Source organism: Sorex fumeus, unplaced genomic scaffold (genome assembly GCF_029834395.1).
Source record: "Sorex fumeus unplaced genomic scaffold, SorFum_2.1 ptg000043l, whole genome shotgun sequence".
In the NCBI taxonomy this organism is placed as follows: domain Eukaryota; kingdom Metazoa; phylum Chordata; class Mammalia; order Eulipotyphla; family Soricidae; genus Sorex; species Sorex fumeus.
The window spans coordinates 27061342-27088023 of record NW_026606100.1 but is presented as its reverse complement, the minus strand read 5'-3'; the positions used below and the strand labels follow the sequence as shown (position 1 = coordinate 27088023).

General features: G+C 51.8%; 2 protein-coding genes across 7 annotated transcripts in view; one reads left to right on the top strand and one right to left on the bottom strand.

The window, feature by feature from the left end:
- The window catches only part of MMS19 (MMS19 homolog, cytosolic iron-sulfur assembly component), a 35753-nt gene extending 19547 nt beyond the window's left edge, over positions 1-16206 (top strand). For 3 of the 4 annotated variants that reach the window (XM_056120380.1, XM_056120383.1, XM_056120382.1), the window contains 23 exons: positions 3358-3444; positions 4890-4964; positions 5363-5440; positions 5962-6100; positions 6303-6457; positions 6952-7030; positions 7310-7435; positions 8817-8898; positions 9402-9502; positions 9601-9750; positions 10897-11052; positions 12154-12247; positions 12722-12824; positions 13314-13382; positions 13580-13706; positions 14154-14254; positions 14385-14441; positions 14540-14726; positions 15019-15101; positions 15187-15351; positions 15427-15486; positions 15680-15780; positions 15862-16206. In XM_056120380.1, the coding sequence (XP_055976355.1) occupies positions 3358-3444; positions 4890-4964; positions 5363-5440; positions 5962-6100; positions 6303-6457; positions 6952-7030; positions 7310-7435; positions 8817-8898; positions 9402-9502; positions 9601-9750; positions 10897-11052; positions 12154-12247; positions 12722-12824; positions 13314-13382; positions 13580-13706; positions 14154-14254; positions 14385-14441; positions 14540-14726; positions 15019-15101; positions 15187-15351; positions 15427-15486; positions 15680-15780; positions 15862-15889 (2403 nt within the window). In that variant the 3' untranslated portion in view covers positions 15890-16206. The remainder of the gene's footprint in view (positions 1-3357; positions 3445-4889; positions 4965-5362; positions 5441-5961; positions 6101-6302; positions 6458-6951; positions 7031-7309; positions 7436-8816; positions 8899-9401; positions 9503-9600; positions 9751-10896; positions 11053-12153; positions 12248-12721; positions 12825-13313; positions 13383-13579; positions 13707-14153; positions 14255-14384; positions 14442-14539; positions 14727-15018; positions 15102-15186; positions 15352-15426; positions 15487-15679; positions 15781-15861) is intronic. The other variant, XM_056120381.1, reaches the window with a different exon arrangement.
- A 212-nt stretch (positions 16207-16418) lies between these two features.
- ZDHHC16 (zinc finger DHHC-type palmitoyltransferase 16) lies at positions 16419-26630 on the bottom strand. Of its 3 annotated transcripts, none has more exons than XM_056120495.1 (11): positions 26413-26630; positions 22239-22486; positions 21912-22106; positions 21709-21797; positions 20945-20973; positions 20210-20343; positions 20025-20072; positions 19204-19289; positions 18430-18553; positions 18166-18236; positions 16419-16920 (listed from the first exon to the last, which is right to left on the bottom strand). In XM_056120495.1, exons 2-11 carry the CDS (start codon positions 22479-22481, stop codon positions 16806-16808), a joined length of 1134 nt encoding a protein of 377 aa, XP_055976470.1. In that variant the 5' UTR covers positions 22482-22486; positions 26413-26630; the 3' UTR covers positions 16419-16805. The 3 variants fall into 3 exon arrangements, with proteins under 3 accessions (XP_055976470.1, XP_055976469.1, XP_055976471.1); XM_056120494.1 differs by having other exon boundaries at positions 22239-22501; positions 26429-26630; XM_056120496.1 differs by lacking the exon at positions 20025-20072 and having other exon boundaries at positions 22239-22501; positions 26429-26630.
- Between the last annotated feature and the right edge of the window lie 52 nt (positions 26631-26682).

Sequence of the window (26682 nt, the reverse complement as noted above, 5' to 3'; positions counted from 1 at the left end):
ACAGTGTACTTATTGCTGAGGACTACAGGAAATAAAACATGGGCCCTGCCCTTGGAGGTAAGAGAAGGTTATGGACAGAATGAGTGGTGTTCTAATTGTTCAAAGAAGGTAAGAGTTTATTATCAGCTAGAATAAGTAGGAACCGACTTCATCGATAACATCTTATTTTCATTGGTTTCTGAGGGAGGAGTAAGATATGATTCTGGAGTCTCGGGGTGTGCCTGGCAATAGAAACAAAGTGACCAAGAAGGTACAATTGAGCACTGTCTGTCCAGGAGGCGTTGCACTGACTGTCCACTCGGACAGTACCACTTTATATTCTGATATCCCTATTTCCAGACATTCAGAGTGTTTATCATTCCCACACGTATGGGAATGCATGGGTATGTGTGCAACAGTGTCAGTAATCTAGAAGAGATCTAGAGAAATAGTACCAGGAGTAAGACAATGCATTTGGCAGACAAAGGTTTATTTCCCAGCATCATATATGGTTCCTCAAGCACTGCCAGCAATGATCCCTCAGCTCAGAGCTAGGAAAATGCCTAAGCATACCCAGGAGTGGCCCAAAAAACAAAAAATAAGAGAGAAAGACTCAAAGTGGGGCTGGACCAGACTGATAGTACAGTGGTTAGGATGCATGCCTTGCACATAGCCAAACCAGGTTCAATCCCCCACACCCTATATGATTTCCCAACCCCTCCAGGAATGATCCCTGAGCAGAGGCAGAAGTAAGACCTAAGTACCACAGGGTATGGCCTGAAAACCAGAAAAAGAGAAATCCAGTGCAGGGGAGATTGTATAGAGGTTAAGGTGTTTATCTTATCTTATACATGGTCGGTTATAGTTCAATCCCTGACACCACGTATGGTTCCCCAAGCATTACCTGGAATGATCCCTGAGCACCTCTGAGTGTGACTCCAACTATCCACTGCCTCCCCCCAAGATAACCCCCCCCACCCCTACCCCACCCCCCAAAAAATTCAGTGCTTTTATTTAAAACAAGTTCTTCAATTTATTTAGGTCTCTATTTCCAGGTTTAGAGGCTTTCCTCAGACATCTAGTACTTCATGTCGGTCTCCATCTGTTTGTGAGTGAGGATTACTCAGTGAGCTCTGAGCATAGGAAAAGGACTTTTTGAGTATGAACTTTATTACAGAATGACTTATATGGACTTCGGGGAACCCCTAAAGTATTCTTTCTTTTGAACTAGTCAGATGCTTCTGGAAAAAAGATCTTAGCTCTGTCTCAAGACAATGATGACAAGCTACAAGCAGCTGGAACTGGAAAGGACTGGAAGATCATAGCACTCAGTCCCCAAACCCACCCCAACCCACAGCTGCCCCTAATGTCCCAAACTAGAGGGTTCTGGCCCTCTTCAGAGAATTAAACCTCCAGGGGCCAAGTTAATGCTGCAAAGGTGCTCCAAGTCCAGGTTCAACCCCTGGCATCACCCCACTCCCCAACAAGGCATTTCATTAGCCTTCCCGATTATTTTCTTCTTCAACTCCACTCCCAATTTCAGAGGTACCTGATACTTCATTTGAAAGCTTTATTGGCTTTCCCCAAGCCAGCTCAAGTTTTTGTTGTCTTGGCTCTGCCAAGTCATTTTCTTCTTACCCACCTGCTTTTAGCTTCTGAGGTTTTGTTGCTAACATCTCTAGTCCTGTTCTCTTCAGTCTTCAGCTTTTTGTCTTCTTTTTTTTTAATCATCTTATAATTTTGGGATTTCTAAAAAGGAAAAGAAGAATCTGTTGTATGTTTTCAATCTGCTATCTTGACACAAGCCATCATGTAGACTGCTGAGGGCTGTGGGGAAAGCTCAGTAGTATAGTACAAAAATAGAAATATCTATTAGACCATTTTGGGGGGTCATTACCCATCAGTGATCAGAGGTTACTCCTCATTCTGCACACAGAAATTACTTATTGGTAGTGCTTAGGGACCATATGGGATGCTGGGGATTGAACCCAGATCAGCCAGATGTAAGGCAAGCGTCATACCCATTATACTATTTCTCCAGCCTCTATTAAAGATTATTTAAATATATTGTGGCTCAGTGACACAGTGAGATCAGTCGCTAAAACTTACAAAAGAATAATAGCATGGAAAAAGTTTCTTATTTAAATATATGTCTGTATAGCATGTGTATAAAATGATCACAATTTTTCTATGTGCGTATATTTTAACAGTGGTAGGGTGTTTGCCTTGCACCCAGGTTCGATTCCTCCACCCCTCTCGGAGAGCCCGGCAAGCTACCGAGAGTATCTTGCTCGCATGGCAAGCCTGGCAAGCTACCCGTAACATTCGATATGCCAAACACAGTCACAACAAGTCTCACAATGGAGATATTACTGGGCCTGCTTGAGCAAATCAATGAGCAACGGGAGGACAGTGCTACAGTGCTATTCTGTTTTATTTAACTTTTTTTAATTGAGTGAGGTTCTGTGATGATGGTTTCTTGTGTATGTAGTTCCAACTAAATACATATTTTGAAGGGAAAATGTCAAGCAGAGAGGTAGTACAGGGTATAATGAACCTGTCTTGATCATGGCCAACCCCAGTTTGATTCCCAGCACCGAATATGGTCCCCTGAGCACTGCTTGGAATAGCCCTTGAGTACCGCCACATGTGGGGTCCCCTCCAGATTTTTTTTTTTAATAAAAGGCAAGTGTTTACCAACACATAGACATTATACTTATGTAGAAATTATATTCTGCACCAAAACTTAAAGGGTGTTTATTTCTGAATAGTGATACTATGAATCAGATAGAAACTTGTGATTAGAGAGAAAATGTCCAAAAGAAAAAATTCTAACTTCTTTTTTTTTTTTTTTGTTTTGTTTTTGTTTTTGGTTTTTGGGCCACAACTGGCTTTGCATTCAGAAATTACTCCTGGCAGTGCTCGGGGGGACCATATAGAATGCCTGAGACTGAACCTGGGTCAGCTGTGTGCAAGGGAAATGCCCTACCTGCTGTACCCTGGCCCCCAAAAGATAAAAGTTCTAAGGCTGGGGCTGAATCAATAGTACAGAGGGTAAGGGCGTTTGCCCTGCACGTGGCCGACCTGGGTTCAATTCCAGCATCCCATATGGTCCCCCGAGCACCGCCTGGACTAATTCCTGAGTGCAAAGCCAGGAGTAACCCCTGAGCATCACCAGGTGTGACCCAAAAAAACAGAAAATAAAATATATAAATTAAAAAAGTTCTAAGGAACATATAAGAGCAGGCTTCTCTTCCTGCTAGGGAATTATTCTGCCAACTTGGGTGTAAATGCCACCCTACCCTATTATGCAGTTTTCAGACTGTCTGAGGGTGGTTCAAGGCGTTCTTCAAACCTTTGTCCTTTTCCCTTTTCCAGCCACCTAATGATCCCCATGGAATCCAGAGAGAAGATCTCATCCTGAGTCTTCGAGCTGTGCTGGCTTCTACACCACGATTTGCTGAGGTGGGTGTCATCAAAGTTAAGGATATACAAGGTTCTGAAGAAAGAGTAGTAAAAATTTAGTTTGGTTTTTTGTTCATCTTTTTGTGAGTTTTTTTGGGGGGAAGGCATGAGGGGCTCAGATATTTAAGTCTCTATATATATTTAATATCTAATATATTCTGCAGATGTGGTCAAACTTGTATGGCAAATATCCCAGACTTTCAAAGTAGGACATTTTGGCATCTCTTGCTTTAAAATTGTCATCCAGGGAGGGGCCAGAGAGTACAGGGGTTAATGCACTTGCATTTCATCTCACCCAATCTAGTTTGAATCCCTGGCACCAGAGATAACTTCTGAGCACAGAGCAAGGAATAGACCCAGTGTGGTCCCAAAACCAAATATATATATATCTCATATGTATATACATATATATATGTTCTATATGTATATATATGTATTGAATATATATATATATATTGCAGTCCAGAGGCCAGGGGATAGTAAAATGGTCAAGCAGAGCAACTGGCTTGTAGACATGAGGCCATGAGTTCAACCCAGCACCGCCCCACATTCCAAGTATAATCCCTGGCAGACCATAGCCAAAAAGTATGAGAGCATTGCAGACAGTGCTGCGTGAGCATCACCATGATGTGTAAAAGGACTGTAGACCCACTTGTGTCCCCCACACACACCCCCGTCATCAGTTCAGGGCTCTAAGAGTGCAAGGGGTAAACCCCTGCCTTAGTGCTGTTTTATCCCCTGCCACCCACATATTCCCTGAGCCCTGAGCATCAGTGGGTGTTATATCTCTGCCTCCTTCCCCCCCCCAAAAAAAAAAAACAAAAAGCAGAAAAAGAAGGGAGAGAAGATGAATTAATTGTAAAAACAGTAAACAGGAGAGAGAGAGAGTACAATGTGTCGGGTACTTGCCTAGCACATGGCTGACCGCGTTTGATCCCCAGCACCTCATATGGTTCCCTGAGCAACCCCAATTTGGCTTAAAAACAAAATAGAACAGTAAACCAATCCCTATTGGGTGCTATTTTTAGAAATTGTATTGTTTTTCCAGCTTGCTCTATTTCTGAAGAGAGGGACAGGCAATATTTAGGGGGTCTGTGGACACTTCTAGTAATACTTGTTTCATCCTAGGCCAGCAGTTCAGTGCTAGCGCCCACAGGTGTGGCCTACAGTGCTCGGGTCTGCCATAGTCGCAGCCTGTGAAGCTCAAGTAGGTCATGTATTGCCAGGAATTAGATGGGGATCCGTGAACTCTTGACCCCTGTGCTCCCCCCTGCTAGCTCGTGTATCCCATAACATACTCCTCGAACATAATGTATAGTCACAGCTGACTTGGCAATCCCTGATGTAGCACCTACCCCGAGGACTGGTGGCAGTTGGTTGCAGGGAGCCCTGATGTGATGCACTACAGCCCTTCTCAGGATGTCTTCTTCCTCCTCACCCCGTAGTTCCTGCTGCCCCTGCTCATTGAGAAAGTGGATTCTGAAATTCTGAGTGCCAAACTGGATTCTCTTCAGACTCTAGTGAGTGATTTTTCACCTTTCTTTCAGCTGCCTTCAGAAATTTAGAGGTACTAAAGATTCTTAGATAACCTGGGAACAAACAGTTCTGAGTGGGGCTCACATGAGGGAACTTAGGGTCTTGGCCTGTAGGTTGATCTAAAGCTTCCTTCTTCCTCCCCCCAGCTGCATGTTTTCCTATCCTCTAGTAAAGGCAAGGGGGAAAGGCTGACCAGGTTCTCTCCAGGCTTGCTTTTCATCAGTGAGGGTTAGCTATTTTTCCGTGCCCTAGGTAAAGTTGTTATGAAGTCCTGCTAGCTTTTCTGCTGAGAGCCAGGCTCTGTCAGGTGCTATTATGCCAAGGTTTCTGCATAGCTGAGGAAGAGCTGGTAGAGAGCTGATACCTGTACTTTCCTTGGCAGACTGCTTGCTGTGCTGTGTACGGACAGAAGGAGCTGAAAGACTTCCTCCCCAGCCTTTGGGCTTCCATCCGTAGAGAGGTGAGTAGCACTGAGGTCAACTCATGACTGCTAACGCCCAATTGTCAGGTCTCAGGAGAAATAAGAGGCCCTGTCTTCCTGCTTCAGCTGAGCCTAGTTATTTAGCAGGCCAGCAAGAGGGCTTGGTTGTCATAGAATAACAGAGGAGAGTGTCCCTAAGTGTGGCCAGTTGCTCACTGATGGCAGTGGGTCACTTCATCACAATACCCATTTCCTGTCCTTCCCTGTAAAGCACCTCGGTCGTGGTGCTTCTGACACCATTCTGGGTAAGGGGTGGAGAGACCCAGAAGTATTCCAGGAGCGGCTTTTGAAAGACAATGACCCACTTCCCAGAGCATCTGTGTGCCAGTGGGACCAGTGATTTGGTGAAAACACAGGCCAAGAGAAACTCGTTTCAGAGCCTCATTTCTGTTGCCGTGTCCTGAAAGCGCCGTTCCCTGCTCTCCTGCTGGTGGTGGCAATTAGGTGAGGTCTAGCCCAGTGCAGGCTCACCTCAGCAGCCTTGGGATCCTTCCTGACAGGTGTTCCAGACGGCAAGTGAGCGGGTGGAGGCAGAGGGCCTGGCTGCCCTCCACGCCCTGACCTCGTGCTTGTCTCGCTCCGTGCTGAGGGTTGATGCCGAGGACCTCCTTGACTCCTTCCTTAGCAACATTCAACAGGGTAATGGGGCTGGGACAGTGGGAGAGGGGCGGGCCAGAGATTTCCGATGCATGTACTACACAGTTGGTGACTTAGGGGCTGGAGCCACCTTTGCACTAAAATCAGTCAGGTGGCAGCCACCAGCCAGCTGTGTCAGGCGAGGGAGAGTGGTGGGATGAGATAGCATTCGGCCTACTCCAGTCAGTGACACATGTCTCTATAGACTGCAGGCACCACCTGTGTGAACCCGACATGAAACTGGTGTGGCCTAGCGCCAAGCTGTTGCAGGCAGCCGCCGGAGCGTCTGCCCGGGCCTGCGACCGAATCACCAGCCACGTACTGCCACTGCTGCTAGAACAGTTCCACAAGCACAGCCAGGTAAGGAAGCAGGAGTAGGTGAGGGATCGGGGGCCGGGTACTCACTCCCTTTCCCCGAGGAAGGGCTCAGTGTTGAGCATGCGCCTCTATGGAGAAAGCTTGGGTATTGATCCCAGTAGTGGCTGCTAGTTCCCAGTTACTCTTCCTGAAGTCTAAGGATAGCTCTCCCCACTTTCAGAATAATAGAATTTGTTAGAATATTCTTTTACTCCTGTATCCCTTAAGTCACATGTTTGAGAAGATCAGTCAAATTTTAAAGTCCATCTTAAAAAAATAAGATTAAATAAAGCATTACCAAATCCAAATCCAAAATGGGGGAGGCAGGGTGGAGAGACGGTCCATTGGGTAGGGCACCATGCAGCTAATGCGGGTTCAATCCGTGGCACCCTAGTAGTCCCTCATACTCCACTGGGAGTGACCCCTGAGTGCAGAGCCAGGAGTAAACCCTGAGCATGGCTGGGTGTGGCCCCCCAAACCAAAAACAAATGTTACAGAGCAACCAGCGGCGGACAGTCCTTGAAATGATCCTGGGCTTCCTGAAGCTGCAGTCAAAGTGGAACATTGAAGACAAGGGTAAGTCCACCTCACAGTTGTACTGTTGGGGGCTGCTGAGCACAGAGCCCTGTGAAAAATGCCAGCAGAGAAGGCCACAGAGCAGTCAGCCTGGACAGTGGGCCTGGAGCGCAAGGGAACATTTCATGCATGAGAACTGTTCCTTTTTCGTCCTGGTGTACTTTTTGGACATTCAGTGCATCAGGCCCTTTAAGACTGTCCCATTTCTCTTCACACCCTGCTGAGGCATGACTGTGGAGGGGAGGGCGTCACTCCCACCTAAACTCAATCTCTTTCTAGAACAAAGCCCTCTGAGAAGCCTCAAGGACCAGCTGTGCTCACTGGTGTTCCTGGCCTTGACAGACCCCAGCTCACAGCTGCAGCTTGTTGGTATCCGCACACTCACAGTCTTGGGTACCCATCCAGGTACGAGTAAAAGGAAATAAAATAGGGACCCAGGGTGTGACTCCACTGGTAGAGCGTTGCTTACAGGTGGAAGGCCATGGGTTTGGTCCCTGGCTTGGCATGCCCTCAGCCTTCACCCCAGCACCATCAGGTGTGATCCTCAAGCGTTTGAAAAAAAGGTGTTGTTTCCAAGGGTGGGAGCTATAGTACAGAGGTGTAGGGCATGCATGTAGCTGACCCAGATTCTGGTGGCCCCCTGACTGCAGAGTCAGGAATAACCCCTGAGTATTACTGGGTGTGACCCAAAAAACAAAACCAAAAAAGATAACTTGTACTTTTGAGGCTGTAGAGTTAGTGACATAGTGTACTTGCCTTTCACACAGCTGACCTGGAGGTAAATCTCCAGGTCCCATAAGATCCCCCAAGCCCACCAGGTGTGATTCCTGAGTGCAGAGCCAGAGTAACCTTTTGAGTTTTTCCCAGTGTGGCCCCAAAACAAACAAAAAGAATTTTGGTCCCAGGGACAGGAGCAATAGTATAGGAGCAGAGTACTTTCTTAGCTTGGGTTTGATTTCAGGCATCCCATATGGTCCCCCAAGCCTTCAGGAGTGATCCCTAAAAAACACAGAGCCAGGAGTAAGCCATGAGCACAGTGGGTATGACCCCCACATAAAAAAATGTTCCCGGGGCCAGAGCAGTAACACAGTGGGTAGGCCATGGCCTTGCACGTGGCCAACCCAGATTCAATCCCTGGCATACCATATCATCCCCTGAGCAGTGCCAGGAGTAATTCCTGAGTGCAGAGCCAGGAGTAATCCCTGAGCATTGCTGGGTGTGACCTAAGAAGCCAAAAAATTTGTTCGTCCCTTTGTTTCTTTGTGATTTTCTGCTTTAAGAAAATCCATGGTTCTTATTACAGCTATAGCACAGTGGTAGGGCGTTTGCCTTGCAAGCGGCCAGCCTGGCCTACCCAGGTTCGATTCCTCCATCCTTATCGGAGAGCCCAGCAAGCTGCCGAGAGTATCTTGCCTCCACGGCAAAGCCTGGCAAGCTACCCGTGACATAGTCATATGCCAAACACAGTAACAACAAGTATCACAATGGAGACATTACTGGACCCGCCTGAGCAAATCGATGAACAACGGGAGGACAGTGCTACAGTGCTTTCCTTTGTTTTTATTTTTTTTGGGGGGGGGGGGCTTGAAGAGGCATACCCAGTAGTTATAAGTATTCAGTTGTTGTTCATGGTGTGCTTGTGGGCCTTGCTGCAGCCCTCCTACATGCAGTGCATGCACCCCAGCTCTTTCAGCTATCTCCCCAGCCCCCGATGAAAGATTTCTAAGAAAGCTCTTGTGGAGACTACAGGCGAATATCAGATTCTTGTTTTCTTCTTTGAAAATAGATCTCCTGTCTTCTGGGGATTTGGAGCAAGCATTGGGTCACCTATACCGACTAAGCTTCATGGAGGAGGATTCCCAGAATTGGTGAGAATCTGAAGCAGCAAGATGGGTGGACAAGCTCTTCCCTTGCCCCTGTTGGCAGTGGTAGAACTAGCCAGGACTGGGCCTCTGTGCTACATCTCATTCTTGCCTCTGTCTGCTGATTGGACATTTGGGGCTGCACTCTCTTTTCTTGGCCATTGAGATCTAAGTGGAGATAGACAGATGGCTTAAAGGGCTGAAGCCCTTGTCTTTCACCTGGGAGCACCTAGTTTGATCAGTGGTACTGCATGGTTCTCCGAACTCTGCTAGGAATGATCCAGAAGATGTGAGGAGGCCCAGCAATAGAGCACTTGCTTTGCATGTGGAAGTCCCTGGGTTTCATCCCCAGTGAAACAAAAGAGGTTGAAAAAAGGCTTGGTTGGATAGGTCCTAGAAGCCCTGAGTCAGCCTCAGGAGCCTGCACTCCCCAGTCTGCCTAATGGCGGACTGGGGAAGAGACGTGGGAGGACCACGGCTCAGCTGCTACTCATCTGCCATGTCCCCAGCAGGGTGGCAGCCCTGGAAGCATTGGGAACTTTAGCTGCGCTCTACCCTGAGGCATTCAATACCTACCTAGTGCCCAAGCTTGCTGAGGAGTTGTGTGCAGGTATGTGTCTGGTCTTCTGGGGCCACCGCTTCCCAGTGAGACTTGGGGCTACATGCCTGCCATCACACTGTGTCTCCCTGTCTCCTGGTTGCTTGCAGGGAAGTCAGATTTGGCTCTAGGGGTCGAGCCCACCAGATGCTCCCGGCATCTACGCAGTCTGCAGGCCTTGTCTGCTGTTTCAACACATCCCAGCATTGTCAAGGAGACCCTCCCTCTGCTGCTGCAGCATCTGTGCCAGCTGAACAATGGTAATGACTCCGGGAGCGGAATGGGAGGCACAGTTACACGGGGCTGCTGCCTTCAGCACAGAGGTTCTGTTGATACTTGGGCGTTTCTTAAATAAATCTTCAGCCCCACTGAACCGTGCCACAGAGGAATGGGCTTGGACATTAGGAACTATTCAGAATGCCAGGTGGTTCTAATGTGGAGTCAGAACTGAAAAGCCCTCTGAGGCTTTGCTGCTCACTGGCTTCATCAAGCCAGAAGCATAGGCTGCTGGGAGCTTACTAGAATCTCCAGCTGCACTAAGCAGAAGCTGCATTATTGTTCAGTTTTGTTGGTTTAGGGGCCACACCCGGAAATGCTCAGGGCGCTGGGGAGTGAACCTGGGTTGGCTGCATGCAAGGCAAGCCCCCTTTGTACTATTGCTCTGACCCCCAGAATCTGCATTTTTATAGGCTCTCCAGATGGCTAATACACCCCCTGCTCCAGGGCACAAGTGACAGCAACGATTGCTATCACAGGGGTGCCTTTTCCTACCAACCTGTACTGCCTCCTAAGTGCCCTGCTCATGTTGCCTTGCCCTTATGGGAGGGTGGGTCATTAGTGGTTGGAATGGCAGTTATTACTTAGAGAAGTAATCTAGAAAGAGGGCTAGAGCAGTAGTCCAGGGGGTAAAGTGCTTGCCTTGCACATGGCCCATCCAGGTTCAGTCCCTTGGCATCCCATATCATACCCTGAACACCACCAGGAGTAAGCCCTAAGCATTGCTGGATGTGGCCCAAAAGCCAAACAAAAGGTGGGAGGGCGGTAAGGTAGTTTTCCAGCAGCACTAGCTTTCCAGGGAGCACTGAGTAGCTTTTTTTCTGAAAGGAGGACAGTAGGCCAATTAAGTTTGGGAAACTGCTCTACACACTCATCCACTCATCTTTGATTGTCCTTCCCATCTGATGTGTAGATTCTGATAAGCACTGGAATTTCTACCAGTGCCTTTAAGAAAACTTTATAGCAGGGCCAGGAAGATGGCCCAGAGGGCTGGAGTGCATGCTTTGCACATACAGGCCTGGGTTCGGTCCCCAGTACTGCATGTTCCCCTAAGCACCACTTTCGTGTGCCCTCCCTTTCAAATAAAAACCAGACAACCTTACAGAAAGCACTTTCTCACCATCACGCAGGGACTATGGTGGCAGGACCGAGCAACATTATTGCTATCTGTCAGAGCCTCCAGCAGGTAGCGGAAAGATGTCAGCAGGACCCTGCGAGCTGCTGGTATTTCCATCAGACAGCCTTGCCTGCCCTGCTTGCGCTGGCTGTGAAGGCTTCCATGCCAGGTAACCTCCCCCCTCCTACTGCTTCCTGGTCCCTCCTCTGGGACTTCCCCTCCTTCATGTGTTGAACTGCAGCGCCACGCAGGGGGTGGAGCTGGTATTGCATTTCATACCTATAGAAGCGTACCCAGGAGATGGCACTTCCCAAGGGTGCCGACCTGACCAGGTAGTGGAACCCAGAGTCCACTAGAGTTAACAGTTCAGGCATGCATATCTTTTCCTTTCAGTTTCTGTGTAATTCGTTAACTTAAAATTAGACTCTGATGGGGCTGGAGTGATAGCACAGCAGGTTGGGCGTTTACCTTTCATGCGGCCAACCTGGGTTTGAGTCCCAGCATCCCATATGGTCCCCCGAGCACTGCCAGGAGTAATTTCTGAGTGTGTGAGCCAGGAGTGACCCCTGTGCATCGCCAGGTGTCACCCCCCCCCCCAAAAAAAATATTAGGCCCTGAAGTCAGGTTGGTTTAGGTTGACCTTAAATTCTTCCATTGACTAACTAAGGCAAAGATGGCTTGGACTCTCTAAGCCAGTTTACTCACTTGTGGGGGAGAGGGGGAAGAGGTTTGAGCACATAGTTGGCATAGAGGAGCTCTGGGTTTGATTCTTGATACCCCATGGTACCCCTGAGTACCACCAAGTATGGCAGGGCCCCTCACCCCAGTTTTTGTGAATATATAATCTTTATCACATGGTAGCACAAATTAAAATTACCTGTAGTGCTGGGCAACACGGCATTAAGGTAAATCTACGTTATTGTTTAAAACAATAAAGACTATTACCAATGTTAAGAACCTTCATATTAGGCCAGAGCCATAGAACAGTGGGTAGGGCACTTGCCTTCCACACAGCTGATGTGGGTTTGAACCCCAGCACCCCATCTGATTCTCTGAACCTCACCAGGAGCAATCCCTGAGTGCAGAGCCAGGAGTAATCCCAAGCACCACCAGGTTGGCCCCAAAACAAAACAAAAAAATTTTAAACTTCTACTGATGTGAGCAGAGTCCAGCCAGAGACCAGAATCATGACAATGACAGACCTGTCATTTGGCTCTTTGTGCCATTCTGACGGGCGTGACTGTGTGCACATGTGGTTTTGATTTTGCAGAGCAGTCTGTCCTAGGAAAAGTGTTGTTAGAGGATGAAGTTTTGGCTGCCATGGTGACTGTCATTGGAACTGCCACCACACACTTGAGCCCTGAGTGAGTACAACTGTGTGCGGCTTGATCCCAAGGAGAAGGGATATTGAGAGAAGCGGCAGGCCACTGCCTTCTGAACTCTATAGGCAGTTACTTGTTTTTTAGCTAGACTTAGTTGTGAAGGCAGTTACTTGTTTATACTTCTGACACTGTGGTCCATGGGGAGGGATGCCATGGGCTTGGCTCCTATTGCCGCAGGTGTAGAAGCATGAAATGGGAAGCATCATCTAAATCTGCATTGAGTTCTCCACTAGTAGCTCCAGGGGTGGGGTGTGACTCATTCACCGATGCATAACCAGGAACTACAGTGGGAGTGGTTCCTGGCACTTACAATGTGCTATGCTAATATTCCCTGACACTGAGCACTCATGCTCTGACCCATTGAATAGATAACTCTAGTGTGAACCCCCAAGAGGTGCTTTAGCGCCCTGGCTTCCTAGGTGGTACTTAAGTATCCCCCTCCACACCCCCCTTCAGATTGGCTGCCCAGAGTGTTGCCCAGATCGTGCCCCTCTTCTTGGATGGCAACTTGTCCTTTCTGCCTGAAAACAGCTTCCCTTGCAAATTCCAGCCTTTTCGGGTGAGTCTGATGGGTCAGACAGAGACAGGGGAGACTCTAGAAACTTCTTTCTCCAAAAGAAAAGAAAAATGTTGTTTCGGTTTTGGTACTACATCTGGTGCTGCTTAAGGTGTACTCCTGGGAGCCAGGGTAGGATGTTTTCCTTGCACGTGGCCAACCCGGGTTCTATCCCCGGCACCCCATATGGTTCCCCGAACAACGCCAGGAATAATTCCTGAGTTCAGAGCCAGGAATGACCCCTGAGTATCACTGGGTGTGACCCAAAATGCAACAATACCAGCAAAAAGGTACTCCTGGGATTACTCCCACCAAAGTTCAGGGGACCATATGGGGTGCTGGGGATTGAACCTAAGTTGGCATATGCAGGGTGAGCACACTGTCTGCTGTCCTATTGCTCCAGGCCCTCTTCGGAGCTCTTTTTGAGGGTGTTCTAGGAGCACACAGGCCTGTTGCTAGCAGGATGGACTTAATCATCTTCTTCCCTTATAGGATGGCTCTTCAGGTCAGAGACGGCTGGTCACACTGCTTATGGCTTTTGTCTGCTCCCTGCCTCGAAATGTAAGTGAGCACATTTGAGAAATGCCCTAGTTTAGCCCTGACAAGGGTGGTGGGTCCCTGGGCTGGGATGAAGTATACAAAGCTGATCTTTTACTTCTGGTGGAGTCACTTCTCCTGGTCCTGCTACCACTGTATCCTGGGTAGTTCTTGGCGTTCAAGTGTTCTCTGGGGCCATTACATAGCCAGGTCTTCTGTAGGTGGAAATCCCTCAGCTGAACCAACTCATGCGGGAGCTTTTAGAGCTGAGCTGCTGCCCCAGCTGCCCCTTCTCCTCCACTGCTGCTGCCAAGTGCTTTGCAGGACTCCTCAACAAGCACCCTGCAGGTACTGGGGTGAGGCTAAGGGTCGGGAGCCTCCCTGCGTTGACTGCCTGCGACATCCTGAGCCTTGGTCCTCACTCTCTTGGAAAACGGAGCTTGCTCAGAATGTAACAGGGCTTCCCAAGGGATAGCCCTGGGAATAAGAGCCAGGACTCTTGGGCAGAGCCTTCTGTCTAGTTTTGTCATCCTGCCTTCTAAGGGAGCATTTATGAACCATTCCTTATTAGCAGTAGACAGTTCTCCCAGGGTCAGCACCTCTGCCTTGGAATTCCAGGCTCTCGTACTGATGTTCAAGGACTGAGTGGACTGAGTAGGCAGAGTCCAACAGCAAAGTGACACTGTTCTTTTCTAACAGCTTCTCAGAAGTGCTGCGTTTAAATGATTCACATTCTTTCTTCACTGTGAAAGAAGGAAGGAGCCTTCCCGTCAGCATTTCCTCCCTCCCTTTTAGGAAAACAGTTGGACGAGTTCCTGCAGCTGGCTGTGGACAAGGTAGAGGCTGGCCTGAGTTCTGGGTCTTCAAGGACTCAGGCCTTCACATTACTGCTCTGGGTGAGTTGGAATGGAGTCTGGCTAGAGGGGGTGTGTGTACTAAAGTAACATTCCCTATCGCCTTTGAACACAGATACGCTACTTAGGATTCTGGGTTTTCACTGTCCCACTGTTCTTTCTCTGATGGCAGGTCACAAAGGCCCTGGTGCTCAGATACCACCCTCTCAGCTCCCGCCTTACAGACCGGGTACGTTCTTTCTAAAGACAAGAGGCCAGCCATCCTCCTCTGCTTTATATTCAGGCTGCTTCTCCCTGATGTACCTCCAAGGTTCTCTTTTTCTCCAGCTCATGGGTCTCCTGAGCGATCCCGAGCTGGGTCCAGCAGCTGCTGACGGCTTCTCTCTGCTCATGTCTGACTGCAGCGACGTGCTCACACGTGCTGGCCACGCGGAAGTGCGAATCATGTTCCGCCAGCGCTTCTTCACCGATAATGTGCCTGCTCTGGTCCAGGGCTTCCATACTGCTCCCCAAGGTGAGAACAGTCTCAGAAAGGCCCTACACACGCTCAGGCGCCCCCCCCCCCACCCCCCCATGTCCTAGAAATACGTAGAAGCCAGTACTTTGAGCTGTGGGTGGCCGCATCAGAAGGGTTAACCTTCCTTCTGGATTCTTGGCCTGCCTGTTTCCTCTTTTGTGCTTTTTCTGAGCCTAAGGACCTTTTTCGCAAGCCTCTGTAGGACTGTGTGCCCTATTCACAGAAGCTGAGTGTTGAGTTCTGCAACATGCCTGCACCCTTGTCTCCTGCATGCTTTTGTCTCTTACAGACGTGAAGCCGCATTACCTGAAGGGCCTGTCTCATGTGCTCAACAGGCTGCCCAAGCCTGTGCTCTTACTGGAGCTCCCCACGGTGAGCCTCGCAGTTGGCCACAGGGTTGAAAGGGCACCGGGCTTGTTACCTGTGTGGTCACCCCCACTTCCTTGTGGCCCCCTAGCTGCTCTCCTTGCTGCTGGAGGCCCTGTCCTGCTCTGACTGTGTGGTGCAACTCTCCACGCTCCGATGTCTTCATCCTCTTCTACCAGAAGCCCCACAGGTCATGAGTCTCCATGTTGACACCCTCGTCACCAAGTTTCTGAACCTCAGTTCTAGCCCTTCCATGGTATGTTGAGCCCCCGCAACTCTGCACCTCTGCCTCTCCTCTGCGGTCTCCCTCACCTCCTCCCCTCTATTGCAGGCTGTCCGGATCGCTGCCCTGCAGTGCATGCATGCTCTCACTCGCCTGCCCACTCCCGTGGTGAGTACCTCACAGGTCCTCCCTCACCCTTATGCTTCAGTCGATTAGGACTGGCGCCGCTGCTGTGGGTGAGGAGTAACTAAACGGAGGGAGTGGCCTGACTGGTTCGTAGGAAATGGCCAGCCTGCAGCTAGTGAGAAGAGAGGAGAGCATGAAGGAGCGGTTCTTATACAAGGTTCCTCTAACTCCACAGCTGCTGCCGTACAAGCCACAGGTGATCCGGGCCTTAGCCAAACCTCTAGATGACAAGAAGAGGCTGGTGCGGAAGGAAGCAGTGTCAGCCAGGGGAGAATGGTGCGTTTGGAGGTCCTGGGAGAGATGGGATGAAACGAATCTCACCACTGACTGATGAAACCACATTCTTTCTGCTTGAAGGTTTTTGCTGGGAAGCCCTGGCAGCTGAGCTGGAAATGCTAGTCCAGACTGTCCTGACAATCTCACCTGGAATGACTGACTTTGGAGCTGTCTCATCCCTGGCAAGGAGACTGACAGACACAACACTACCGCTGGCCTTTGTTGTGTGGAATTCTAATGGCCTGCGTAGTGACTGAGCGTGTGACTACTTGTGTTTGAAGAAAGCTCCATCCAGGGTTGCTTCCTGGTCTGTCAGCAAACAGAAGGCACGCCCCCTGAGAAGTGACTACAGATGAATGAGGCCCCAAGACCAGGGGTGGTGACCCGCCCAGACCTGCTGGGGAATAAAGGTTTCTTTTACTAACAGAGCTGCCAGATACTCCTCGTCCCACTTCTGCCCAGTAGCACACCCCGAGAAGCGTCACCACACAGGTTAACGAACAGCAGCAGCCAGCGTTGGCCAGGAGCCTCTCAGTGCCTCCACATAGGGCAAAGGCAGCAAGACCTGAATGTGTGTCCTTCACCGGACTCTGCCCAAGCCCACATGACAGGTGCAGAAGAGAGTGAAAAACTACAGATCTTTAAAAAGCCCGATACCTTTATTTTCACTCCATTCAGTGGCAGATGACAAGTGGCAGTGACCTCAGCAGGAGGCCTAATTAATGTCTTTGCCCTGTTGAGAAGCCAGGATGGTCTCGGCTCCACCATGCAATTTTCTTAGACACAGCAGGAGAGATGGTGGCCAACTCCAGACGTGTAGCCAGAGGGGCTCAAGGTCGATGCCCAGCACATAGCTGCTGCCTGATCTCCAGGCGGGCCGGAACTTCCGTTTGCCTGAGTAAAGAGTTGTCAGTCCTTGGGTTTCCCTGCAGAGTAGCTGGTGGCAGGCCCACTGTTCTTTCTCAAGGGTTCCAAAGACCCCCGGGGGTTCTTGAGACCATGCAGGAAGCAGGGATGCTTCCAGCTCACACAGCCATCACAGACGCCGAGTGAGCAGCCACCCAGGGAGGGGGGTCCCAGCTCAGTCCATTCCCATGGGGCAGGTGACTGGAAGGCAGAAGCACCCGAGTAAGCCAGTGCCTAGGAGAGAAGAAAAGTATCTGAGTTCCCAAACTTCCTGTTAGCCCTTTCCAGACCTCAGTACTTAGCGAAGACAGCACTACCAAGGCTCTATCACAGAGGGGACGAAGTTCTAACTCTGTGCCCGGAGTCCTAGCTCAGCAGTAGAGTGTGCACACCTTGTATATATAGGGTCCTCATTCCCACCAAAAGGAAAAAAGTTTTTCGTTCAGTCAGTGATCTTTGAGCTATAAACTTCAGGGCAACAACAAACACAGTGACAAGCAAGAATGTAAGGAGATGGCAAAAGACAGAGGAGTCATCTAATTGTCACTGCCTCAGGCGCTAGGGAGAAGGCTCAAAGTGCTGGAGCTTGTGCTTTGCATGGGGTAGCCCCAGGTGCAATCCCCAGCACCACAAGATATCAGCACTGCCAGGAGTAGCCCCTGAACACCGCCAGTGTGGCCCAAGAATTGAAAAATAAAATACTGCCTCTTAGTAACCATACTCCAATACACAATTGACTGTGGTTCTCTTGGGCTGAGAGAACTAGTTTCTTCACTCTTTAGGGATGTCAGATTATTCTAGCCCTACAAATTACTACTTGCACACTACTGACATACAGGAATTGAATGGTGGCCAGTATACCCAAGTTACAGGTCCCTCATTGAAAATAGTTTTCTCACAATTCTTTTATTCATCTTTTCTTGTTGTTTTGCTTTTAGATTACACCTGGCAGTGCTCAGGGCTTAGTTCTAGCTCAGTGCTTAGAGATCACTCCTGGCAGGGCTCAGAGGACTACTCTCTCTTTTTTTGGGGGGGCGGGGGATCGTCTCAACCAGTGATGCTCAGGGGTTACTCCTGGGTCTGCATTCAGAAATTACTCCTGGCAGTGCTTGGGGGGCCATATGGGATGCTGGGAATCAAACCTGGGTTAGCCATGTGCAAGGCAAACACCCTACCTACTGTACTATCGCTCTGGCCCCAGGGGACCACACTTGTACCAGGGATTGTACCCCAATCAGCTGAAAACAAGGCAAGTGCCTTATCTGCTGTAGTATCTCTCTAGCCCTATAATTGGTCATTTTCATCTATTTTGGTTTAGAGGCTACATCAAGCCAAGTATGTGTCCAGCCCTCAACTGTTAGTTAATCCTGTGTATCCGTGAAACCCGTTAATGTACTCTAGAACTACACTGTCTAATACAAAGACCATTAGCTATATGAGCTTACTTAGTGGGGGTGTCAACAGGTCTGGATGTCTTACCTTCCTGTGTCCACACCCAGGAATATCTTCCAGTTGTCCAAGCAACCATAGTTGTAATGATTCTTAAAGACCTGAAGTCAAAAAGACATGTTCATACAAATCCTTTTTACTTAAAATCCCTTTTAATTTTGGAGCCCAAAGTGGCTCAAGCTCAGCTAGGTGAGTTCTGGCTTTTTAGGACAGCTGCCCAAGTTGGTCCTGGCCATGGCCTGCCGGCAGGTCAGCGGCCACCAGCACTCCGCCCAAGCCCTTGGCCTTACTCACTCTGCCCTTGGCATTCAGCCGCCGTCGCTCCTTACTGTTGATGTGCCTCTCGATGCTGGTCTCACCTCGACTGATGAGAACAGCATGCCACACAGTCAGGGCGCCCAGGGCAAGTGCTACAGAACTAAGGAAAGGGGAAGGATTGGTGGGCAGCCGGGAGGAAGGGCTCGGAAGTGATCAACAGGGCTGCACTAGCACTGAGGGTACCTGGCTGGCTGGGGAACTCTGCTCACTTCTTACCCCAGCCTGCATCCTGGATGACCATTTCCTCCATCACAAAGTGGCCTCAACATGATCTAAGAGTATATGGTTCTTAATTTATCCAAATTAAGAACGGGCAGGTGTGTGTGGTGGTGAGGGGAGAGAGGGAGGTCAGTCTGCGTCATAATAAAAGAAATCTGTGTTTGAAATCCCCGTATCAGGAAGGCAGTGGAGGGGAGCAAAGCCACCAAGGTTAGAATGGGTTGGCACCACACCCAGATAGCTCCCCAAGCACAGAACATGACTACCTTCCCCTCCCTCCAATTCCCAGTTTTCCTAATGGCATCTCTCTTCCAGTTTAACTTACCTTGCACAGGACACACACACACGAGCACCTTCATGTGCTCTGCCCCCAGGTGCAGGGGCAAACTGGGCACGGACTCCCGTCAGCCTAAACCAGACTAAGAACTGTGCCAGTTCGCACAGGCACAGGCTCCTGTCTGCATGTGGGCACCTGGTAAGGGTTTCTCTAAAGCTGCCCCTCCCTTAAACTGAAGAACGAGAGTCAGATACCTGCACAGGAACCAGAGGTAGACAAGACTCTTGTGAGTCACCCTTTCTCGGAAGGAGAAGGTGGGTGGTGGGGTCTGCTGATAGGTCTAGAAAAAGAAAACAGCATAGTCTGGCCCCTTGGTCCTGCTGGCCTCCACCAGAGTCCCAGCCCTGTCAGGCAGGGAAGTGATCCATGCCCAGGACGAGAAACTAGGGGACAAAGCCACAGGGGAGCCGGGCAGCAGCCAGAGAGACCAAGCCCAGCCGTCCCACAGAGACAAACACCGGGCAGAGCAGTCTGGACAGGATGCAAAGCACAGGAGGAGCTGACTCTGCGCCTGAGATTCCACAACACCAATGGGGCTCCAGGGGAAGCCACTGCACCTCCCAGCGGGCACTCGTCACCGGCAGCCCTTCTGGGGAGGGGACCAGACCCACACCTGGGATGGGGCAAGGGACAGCCAGGGCTCCACGATGGAGCACCGTGGGCCTGAGATCCGCTGCGAAGGAAGAGTCCTACCAAACCTGGGAAGGCGGGACACCCAGGGTGAAGGCTGACCAGGCAGGCCCCTGGAGCCCCTATGCACAGACTAACACAGAGTCCTTGCTGCTCAGGCCTTCATGCCACAGAGACTTGGCCCAAAGATGGTGTTTGCAGGCCAAGACTGCAAACTCGCAAGCCAAGGCCACTGCTTGCTCCAGGGCCCTCGGGTGAGCCCCAGGCAGCTCCCCAGAACACTCCTGATCCAGCTACAGCTCGACTAGTGGGTCAGCCGGTTGCCTCGGCGACGCTCCACCCCCTGGCCTGAGCAGCAGGGGGGAGTGGGGTGGGGACGGCCCACCTGGTTGGCAACCGCCTGCAGTTTGTTCTTGTCGAGCTGTTTCATTTTCTACGGGAATGAAAACAGCGCTGGTTATACTCTCAGGTGGCTAGGACAGGGGGGCCAGCAGCCCCGCGCTGTGGGGGACACACTCCGTCTCCACAGCTCGCTACCATGAGCCGTCCTGCTCCCAACTCTGGGCTCACCTCGATGGCAGCATAAGCCTCCCGGAAAAGGTCCCAACTGCTGTAGCTGCAGTACACACAGCCCAAAGTCATGAAGAAGCAGAAAGAGAAGAAGTACCGGTGGTTATAGTGGCCCACACAGTTGTTTAGCCAGGCTGGCGGGAAAAGAATTAAGGAAGGACAAGATCAAACGTCCAACGGCAGGGAGTGTCCAGGCCTGTCTGGTTCATCCTTGGTTCGTGATGCTGCCATCTGAGCTCAGGGATTCCGAAATCAGTCAACAAGAACTACTTTCCAAAGGCAGGAAAGAGGCGACTCACCAGAGGTTGAAAAGCGTTAGAAGGTTTTCAGAACCCAAAGAATTCCCACTGGAAAATTTTAAAAAAAAACCCTCAGATCCTTCAGTAAAACGAATCTGTCTATACATCACCCAACAGAACCGGAATGAACCAGACTCCTAGAGGGGGAGCAGCAAAAGGGGCCCCGGGAGGCCTCTCTGCTACACCCAGGAGACAGCACGGCTGCGCAAACAGCTGTATCCATTCGGCAGAGCCGTGTCAGCACGGCTGCCACTGAGCTCCCAGAAGATGCCCTGCGCCAGCCCCAAAAGCTGCTTCCCGGGAGATGGTCAGCCCCTCACTTCTCAAGAGCCCCGTGCTCCCGGCTGGTGAGGCGGAACCGAGGAGGGTGTGGGCCCCTCCAGCCTGAGCAATGCTCTGGCTGAAGGCAGCTCGGACAGGGGAGAGAAAAGGATACGGCAGTGATGATCCATCTTCAGCACACACCTGTGAGGGAGGAACGCGGGTCATGACGGTGGCCAAGGTTCACTGGGGAACCATCAGGACCAACCCTTTCTAATCAGGCCTGGTGCCCAACTGAGGTGGAGGGTGGGGAGACAGCCAGGCCTGGCCTCAAAGCCAGCTTCCCCCGCTGCACGCCACCGAACAAGGCAACACCCGGCTTTGGACTTCAGTGTCCGCAGGAGGTGATGATAGTACCTAATTTCTAGGATCATCCGACAGGGCGGACACACTGCCTGCCAGGTACTGCACATGTGTCTCACCAAAGCCCAGGTCTAGGTCAGAGTGAAAGCCCAGTGGGAGAGTGGGGGGGGCAGCTGAGGGGGACACAGAGGGGCAGTCCAGCAGGTAGGTTATTTGCCTTGCACACGGCTAACCTGGGTTCGATCCCCAGCATCCCTTATGGACCCCTGAGCACCGCCAGGAGTAATCCCTGAGTGCAAAAGCCAGGAGTAATCCCTGGGCATCGCCGGGTGTGACCCAAAAAGCCAAAAAAAAAAAAAAACCCAAATCCAGCTGTTAGGGCACTTGCCCGTCCGATGACCAACTATGGTTTGATCTCTGGCATCCCAAAGGGTCCCCTGGACTATGAGTGATCCTGAGCACAGAGACAGGAGGCCAAGAGTAAGCCCTGAGCACCACCAGGGGAGCCCAATCCATCCCCAACAATAATAAATAGCTCTCTGGGTCTCAGCCTCAGGGGAGCTCGGCAAAACCCACCTGTTGCAGATGCTGCAGTGGTGAGTCCGGGCCGGTTTGGGGTAAATGCACTTCTTACAGATGGAGACAGTGGCAAGGTCATTCCTGCCCTGCGCAAGGGAGAGCGACATGTGACAGTGTCTAGCCCTCGAGGAACATCAAGGCTCCCTCCCGGCACACCAGGGGGCGGGGGGGGGGGGGGGGGCGCTGCCTGGGCGTCCCACCTGGGGCGGGTATCCGGGTGGAGTGGTGATGGCCTGGTAGTAGTGGAAGACAATGAGGATCAGATTCCAGTGGCTGTAGAAGAAATGCCAGCAGAGCCGTGGCACGGAGTAGGTCTGGATGATGAGGGGTAGCACACACAGGTAGGCGATGGCCACAATGGAGCTGGTCAACACCACCACCAGCACCACGAACACCTGCCACGGCAGCACGGGCGGGGGAGCCGCGGTGAGAGGGCTGGCCCGGTCACTTCCAAAGACACATGCCCCCCCCCCCCCCCCGCCGACCCCAGACGGCCCTCTTCCCCTTATGCCCTGGGCGTCACTCACCACCCCACACCAGCGGATCACGTTGTCCACCAGCCAATAGATAGGCTCGAAGGCAGCATCGACAGCGGCGTCCGTACCCCCGAAGGAGTTGTAGAGCAGGGAGCGCAGGCAGACCTTGCCATAGCGCCAGCGCTGCACCAGGCCGCGCAGCAGAGGCGGGCAGCGGCGCCGAGAGCCCAGCAGCAGCAGCAGGCGCAGGCAGAGGCGGGCAGGGCCCAGCAGCAGGCTCCGCTGGCCACGCATGACTCCTACGAGAGCACACACTGGGCTGAGCACCGGGCCGGGCCCTGGGCCCCCAAGCCCACCAGGGGAGGCTCTATGGGCACTGGCGGAGAGAGGAAGGGCCCAGGGAGCTGACCTGCAGCGGCGGGCATCGGGACGCTCCCCAGGGGCAGCACCAGCTGGCAGAGAGATCTCGGGACAACGGCTAGACATGGGGGAACTGCATGGCGGGTGCAGGGCGAGTTCAAGATAGGGTACCGCCTGGGGTAGAAGCCACAGGGGAGGGGGGAGGAAGGTAGCTCTGAGCCACAGCAGGGCTTGGAGGATGGTCTGTGGATACAAGTGTTTCCCACATGGGGTGACAACTGGCCCCCAGGGGACACCGGAACAATCTGTCTGCTCATTTATGAAATACAGATTTACAAAGTGGTGTTGACTTCCCGCCCCATCCCATCCCTGCCTGAAAAAGAGACAATAGAAAAAAATAAGGGGCCAGAGCAGTAGTACAGCTTGCCTTGTCCACAACAGACCTGGGTTTGAACCCCGGAGCCCACCAGGAGTGATCCCTGCACCTCTGAGCATGACTCGAAAACAAACACCGAGTAAGTTTTGGAACGTCTGGTGTAGACAGAGCATGCAGAATTCGCACCAACTGCCCACATATCCCAACTGCCCACCCACTGAGCTCCCTTTTCAGCGAGGACCAGCCACAGCCGAGGGCTCAGCAGGCAGATGAAGCTGATTCCTCCTCCGACCAGCCCCGAGCGTGACGGCCTGAGAGTCCCCTCACATCAGGCCACCCAGGCCCCCTGCACAATGTCAGAGGCGGGGGTGGGGGGTAGAGAAGACCACTCCCAGTGTGGGGCGCAGAACTCCGCCTGGAACAGGAATCTCAGGTGGTGGGCTGGGCCCCACACGCTGGAGCTCACAAAGACCAGCCCCTCTCAGTGATGGTGTCTCTGGCTCTGTCCTAGCTGGACACCCAAGAGCCTTCTCTAAGAGCTGCCCTAGGCACCGAACTTCCCATTCTTCCCAGGAATCGAAGATCCTTCCCCTGGCTGCCAGGCCTGCACTGCCCACTCCTTTTGGGGTTCCTACACCATCCAACAGGCATGAGAGGTCCGTATCCCGGCAGTGCCCACACAGAAGGTCACAGAGATTCTACACATCAACTCCGCAGTCAAGCCCAGACCAGAGGAGACTTCACCCAGTCTTCTCCCTGGCTACTCTGTCCTCAGCTACTCCACTGACTTATTTAACAGGCAGCTCAAAAATCAGCAGAAACCGGAGGAGTCTTTTTGCAGTAAGATGGTTTCCACTCCGTAACTGGAGCAGGGTGCACTTAATTACCTCCTTCTATCAGCCCGAGGAGACCCGAGGCAGTAAGAGATCCTGTAGGAAAGGCCCCAGAAAAAGAAATGAAAGACCATTCAATACCCGGATAAGGAAACTGGCCAATCCCTTTACTTGCTAGGAGCTAAGTAAATTCCAAGGAAATAATACAGAAAAGGAAAAGGAAGAACCTCAAACTTCCTGCCTCCTCTGAGATGGAGCCTTATTGCTGGGGACCAGGATGTGGCTTAAAACATGAACAGAAAGCATCTTGTCCCAACCAGATATAAAAGTGCCACAGAACAGATGCCTCAACAGCAAATCCAAGTGACTCAGACCATCCACACGACCTAGTCATTTCCTAACTATAACTAGCTGAGGGACAGTTTCCTACTTGCTAAAATAGGGACTTTTTTAGAGCAATAATTTTGAAGGAATATGCATTTCAAATCCGTGATAAACATGAACAATATGGCAACCCCCCCAAAAAAAATCTTCCTTCTTAAATACTCTACATTTCAGACTCGGGATCACTTCTGGAACGCCTGAGATTCAGAGGAAATTCCTGCCTCAAGGACTTGACTTAGAAAACTTGCATCTTCACCATAATTTGAGCGCTTAGGGTTCCATTCAGCTCTCAGGGAGTTTTGTGACCTGGAAAAACACTGAAACTTGCGGGGCCTCGGTCTGGACCCCATTTCCTTGTGCGCCCTCTCAGTAAGAAAGCAGGGTTAAATGCCAAGGTCCCTTACAGCTCTACCCCATTATAAGTCTGTATATAAATGAAAGGTTTATGGAGGACTTAGCATACTAATCTGGCTCACAGAAGTCATGGACGAATACCTCAGAAAGATGCAGAAGTATAAAGGCTGGTCTGATGTGTGGGTCCCATGAATGCCAGCAAGGGTAGCACGCCAGTGTAAGGGCACTACATAAGTGTCTGCTGCCATGTAATGGAGAGAAATCACCAAATAATCAGTGTTAGATTACTTCTTATGATGGAGAGAAACCACCAAATAATCAGTGTTAGAATCCTAACTGTGCATTTTAGCAAAGAAAGCCCAAGCAGAAATCAACTCAAACATGGTGACAGAAAGCTTGGAAAAGTGGACTCCAGATCAGATTGGAGTGAATGAGGTTTGAAGTCTAGCTCTCTAGACCTCCTTTTATTTTTTATTTATTTATTTGGGGGGGTCACACCCAGCAGTGCACAGGGGTTACTCCTGGTTCGCACTCAGGAATGACTCCTGGCGGTGCGCAGGGGACCATATGGGATGCTGGGAATCGAACCCGGGTTGGCCGCATGCAAGGCAAACGCCTTACCTGCTGTGCTATCACTCCAGTCCCCCTCCTTTTATTTCTGGTCATACCTGGCCATGCTCAGGGCTTACCCCTGGCCCTACACTCATGGTCACTCCTGGCGGCTTCAGAAATAAATGGGTACCAGGGATGGAACCCACATCAGCCCGTGTGCAAACCAAGTGCAAGTGCCTGGCCTGTACTATCTCTCCAGCCCCAGCCCTCATTTTGGCTGTGGTGGGCCGAGGGAAAGTGGATGGCAGGTAAAGCCACAACCAAACCTAGCAGTTTCCTCTCAGAAAACAGAGGAAGCAGAACTCTGAGTAGACATCTCAGGGGAAAGGGAGGACGCAAGGCATGCAGAGTGTCATGTGCCATCGTCCCCCCTCGCCCTCCGAAAGCCCTGAGCACTCTGGTCCCACAGGAACCGCTGCAGGTCATGGTAACAGCCGCCATCAAGTTTGGCGGCTGGAGGTGGAGGGAACCTGCACTGGATGGGGGTGAGGGTGGGGGAGCTCAGAGTCCACGGGTTCCAAAGCCACCACGGGGAGACCCAGAGACGGGATGCGGAGGAGCAGCAGGTATTCCTGGGTGCAAGCAGTATTGGGCTAACGGGCTCCAACGGTCAGCAGCCCGGCAGGGACAGGAAGCTGCCGCGCAAAGCCCAGAAGGGAAGAAGCAGCTCCAGCCGCAGAGCCCGGTTCAAACCCGACACCACTGCCCGGCACCTCGTGGATCCCGGGGCACCGGCTCAGAAGGAGCCCTGAGCACCGGATCGCCGTGTGCGGGCCCCCACACCTGAATTCACTAAAAATCGGAAAAAGGGAACCCGAGGGAAAGTTCCGGGGTTACGGCGCTTTCCTGGCCCGCGGCGGATCCCACTGCATTCCGGGTGCGCTGGTGTGTGGTCGGTCCCGAGTACCACCGGGGGTGGCCCCTGAACACTGCCGAGTGGGTCCCCCGACGCACACCAAAAAAAAAAAATCAGAGAGGTTTTTATTTCTCAAGGAGAGTGCCACGGTCAAAGTGGGAGGAAGTCGAAGCCACAAATGCGGGACTCTGGGTCTACCTTGAACTACCCCGGAGAATCTGGGAAGTTTGCACATTTGTGCAAACGAGCGGGCGGGCTGCTTTGACCTTCCCGCTCCACCAGGTACCGCTGCCCGGAGCGCGCGCTGGGCGCCGCTGGGAGGCACGCACGGCCGAGCCGGGCGGGGGCAGCGCGCCAGAACCGGACTCACGACCCGGCCCGGAACTCGGCCCGACCCTAGCGGGGAAGGGGGGGCAGGTCAGGGAGCAAAGGCCGAGGCTTCGCTCTTACCTGCCACCTGCCGAACTCTCCGCTCTGCCAAACCGAGCTCCGTCGCCGTCACTAACTGTCACCCTCTCCAGCCGGGCGCCCGGGCCCACCCGGGCTCAAGCCCATCCACCATGGCCCGTCGCCGCAGCGCCAGCCCGAGCAGCCGGAGCCGGCGCCAGCCCATCCTCGGGCGCGGGCGCGGGCGCAAGCGCAGGCATCACGGGGCCCCGCCCCTCGGCTTCTTTCCGGGGCAACCTGGGAACACCCCCCCACCCTCTCCGCGGGCCACGT

Excerpts from the sequence above, each read along its gene's own strand:
- ZDHHC16 (XM_056120494.1), bottom strand. Across the intron at positions 20,974-21,708 it reads CACTGCAGCATCTGCAACAG|GTGTGTGCTGAAGATGGATC; the intron begins GTGGGTTTTGCC and ends CCTCCCTCACAG. Across the intron at positions 18,554-19,203 it reads TACCTCTGGTTCCTGTGCAG|TTCTGTAGCACTTGCCCTGG; the intron begins GTATCTGACTCT and ends CCCTTTCCTTAG.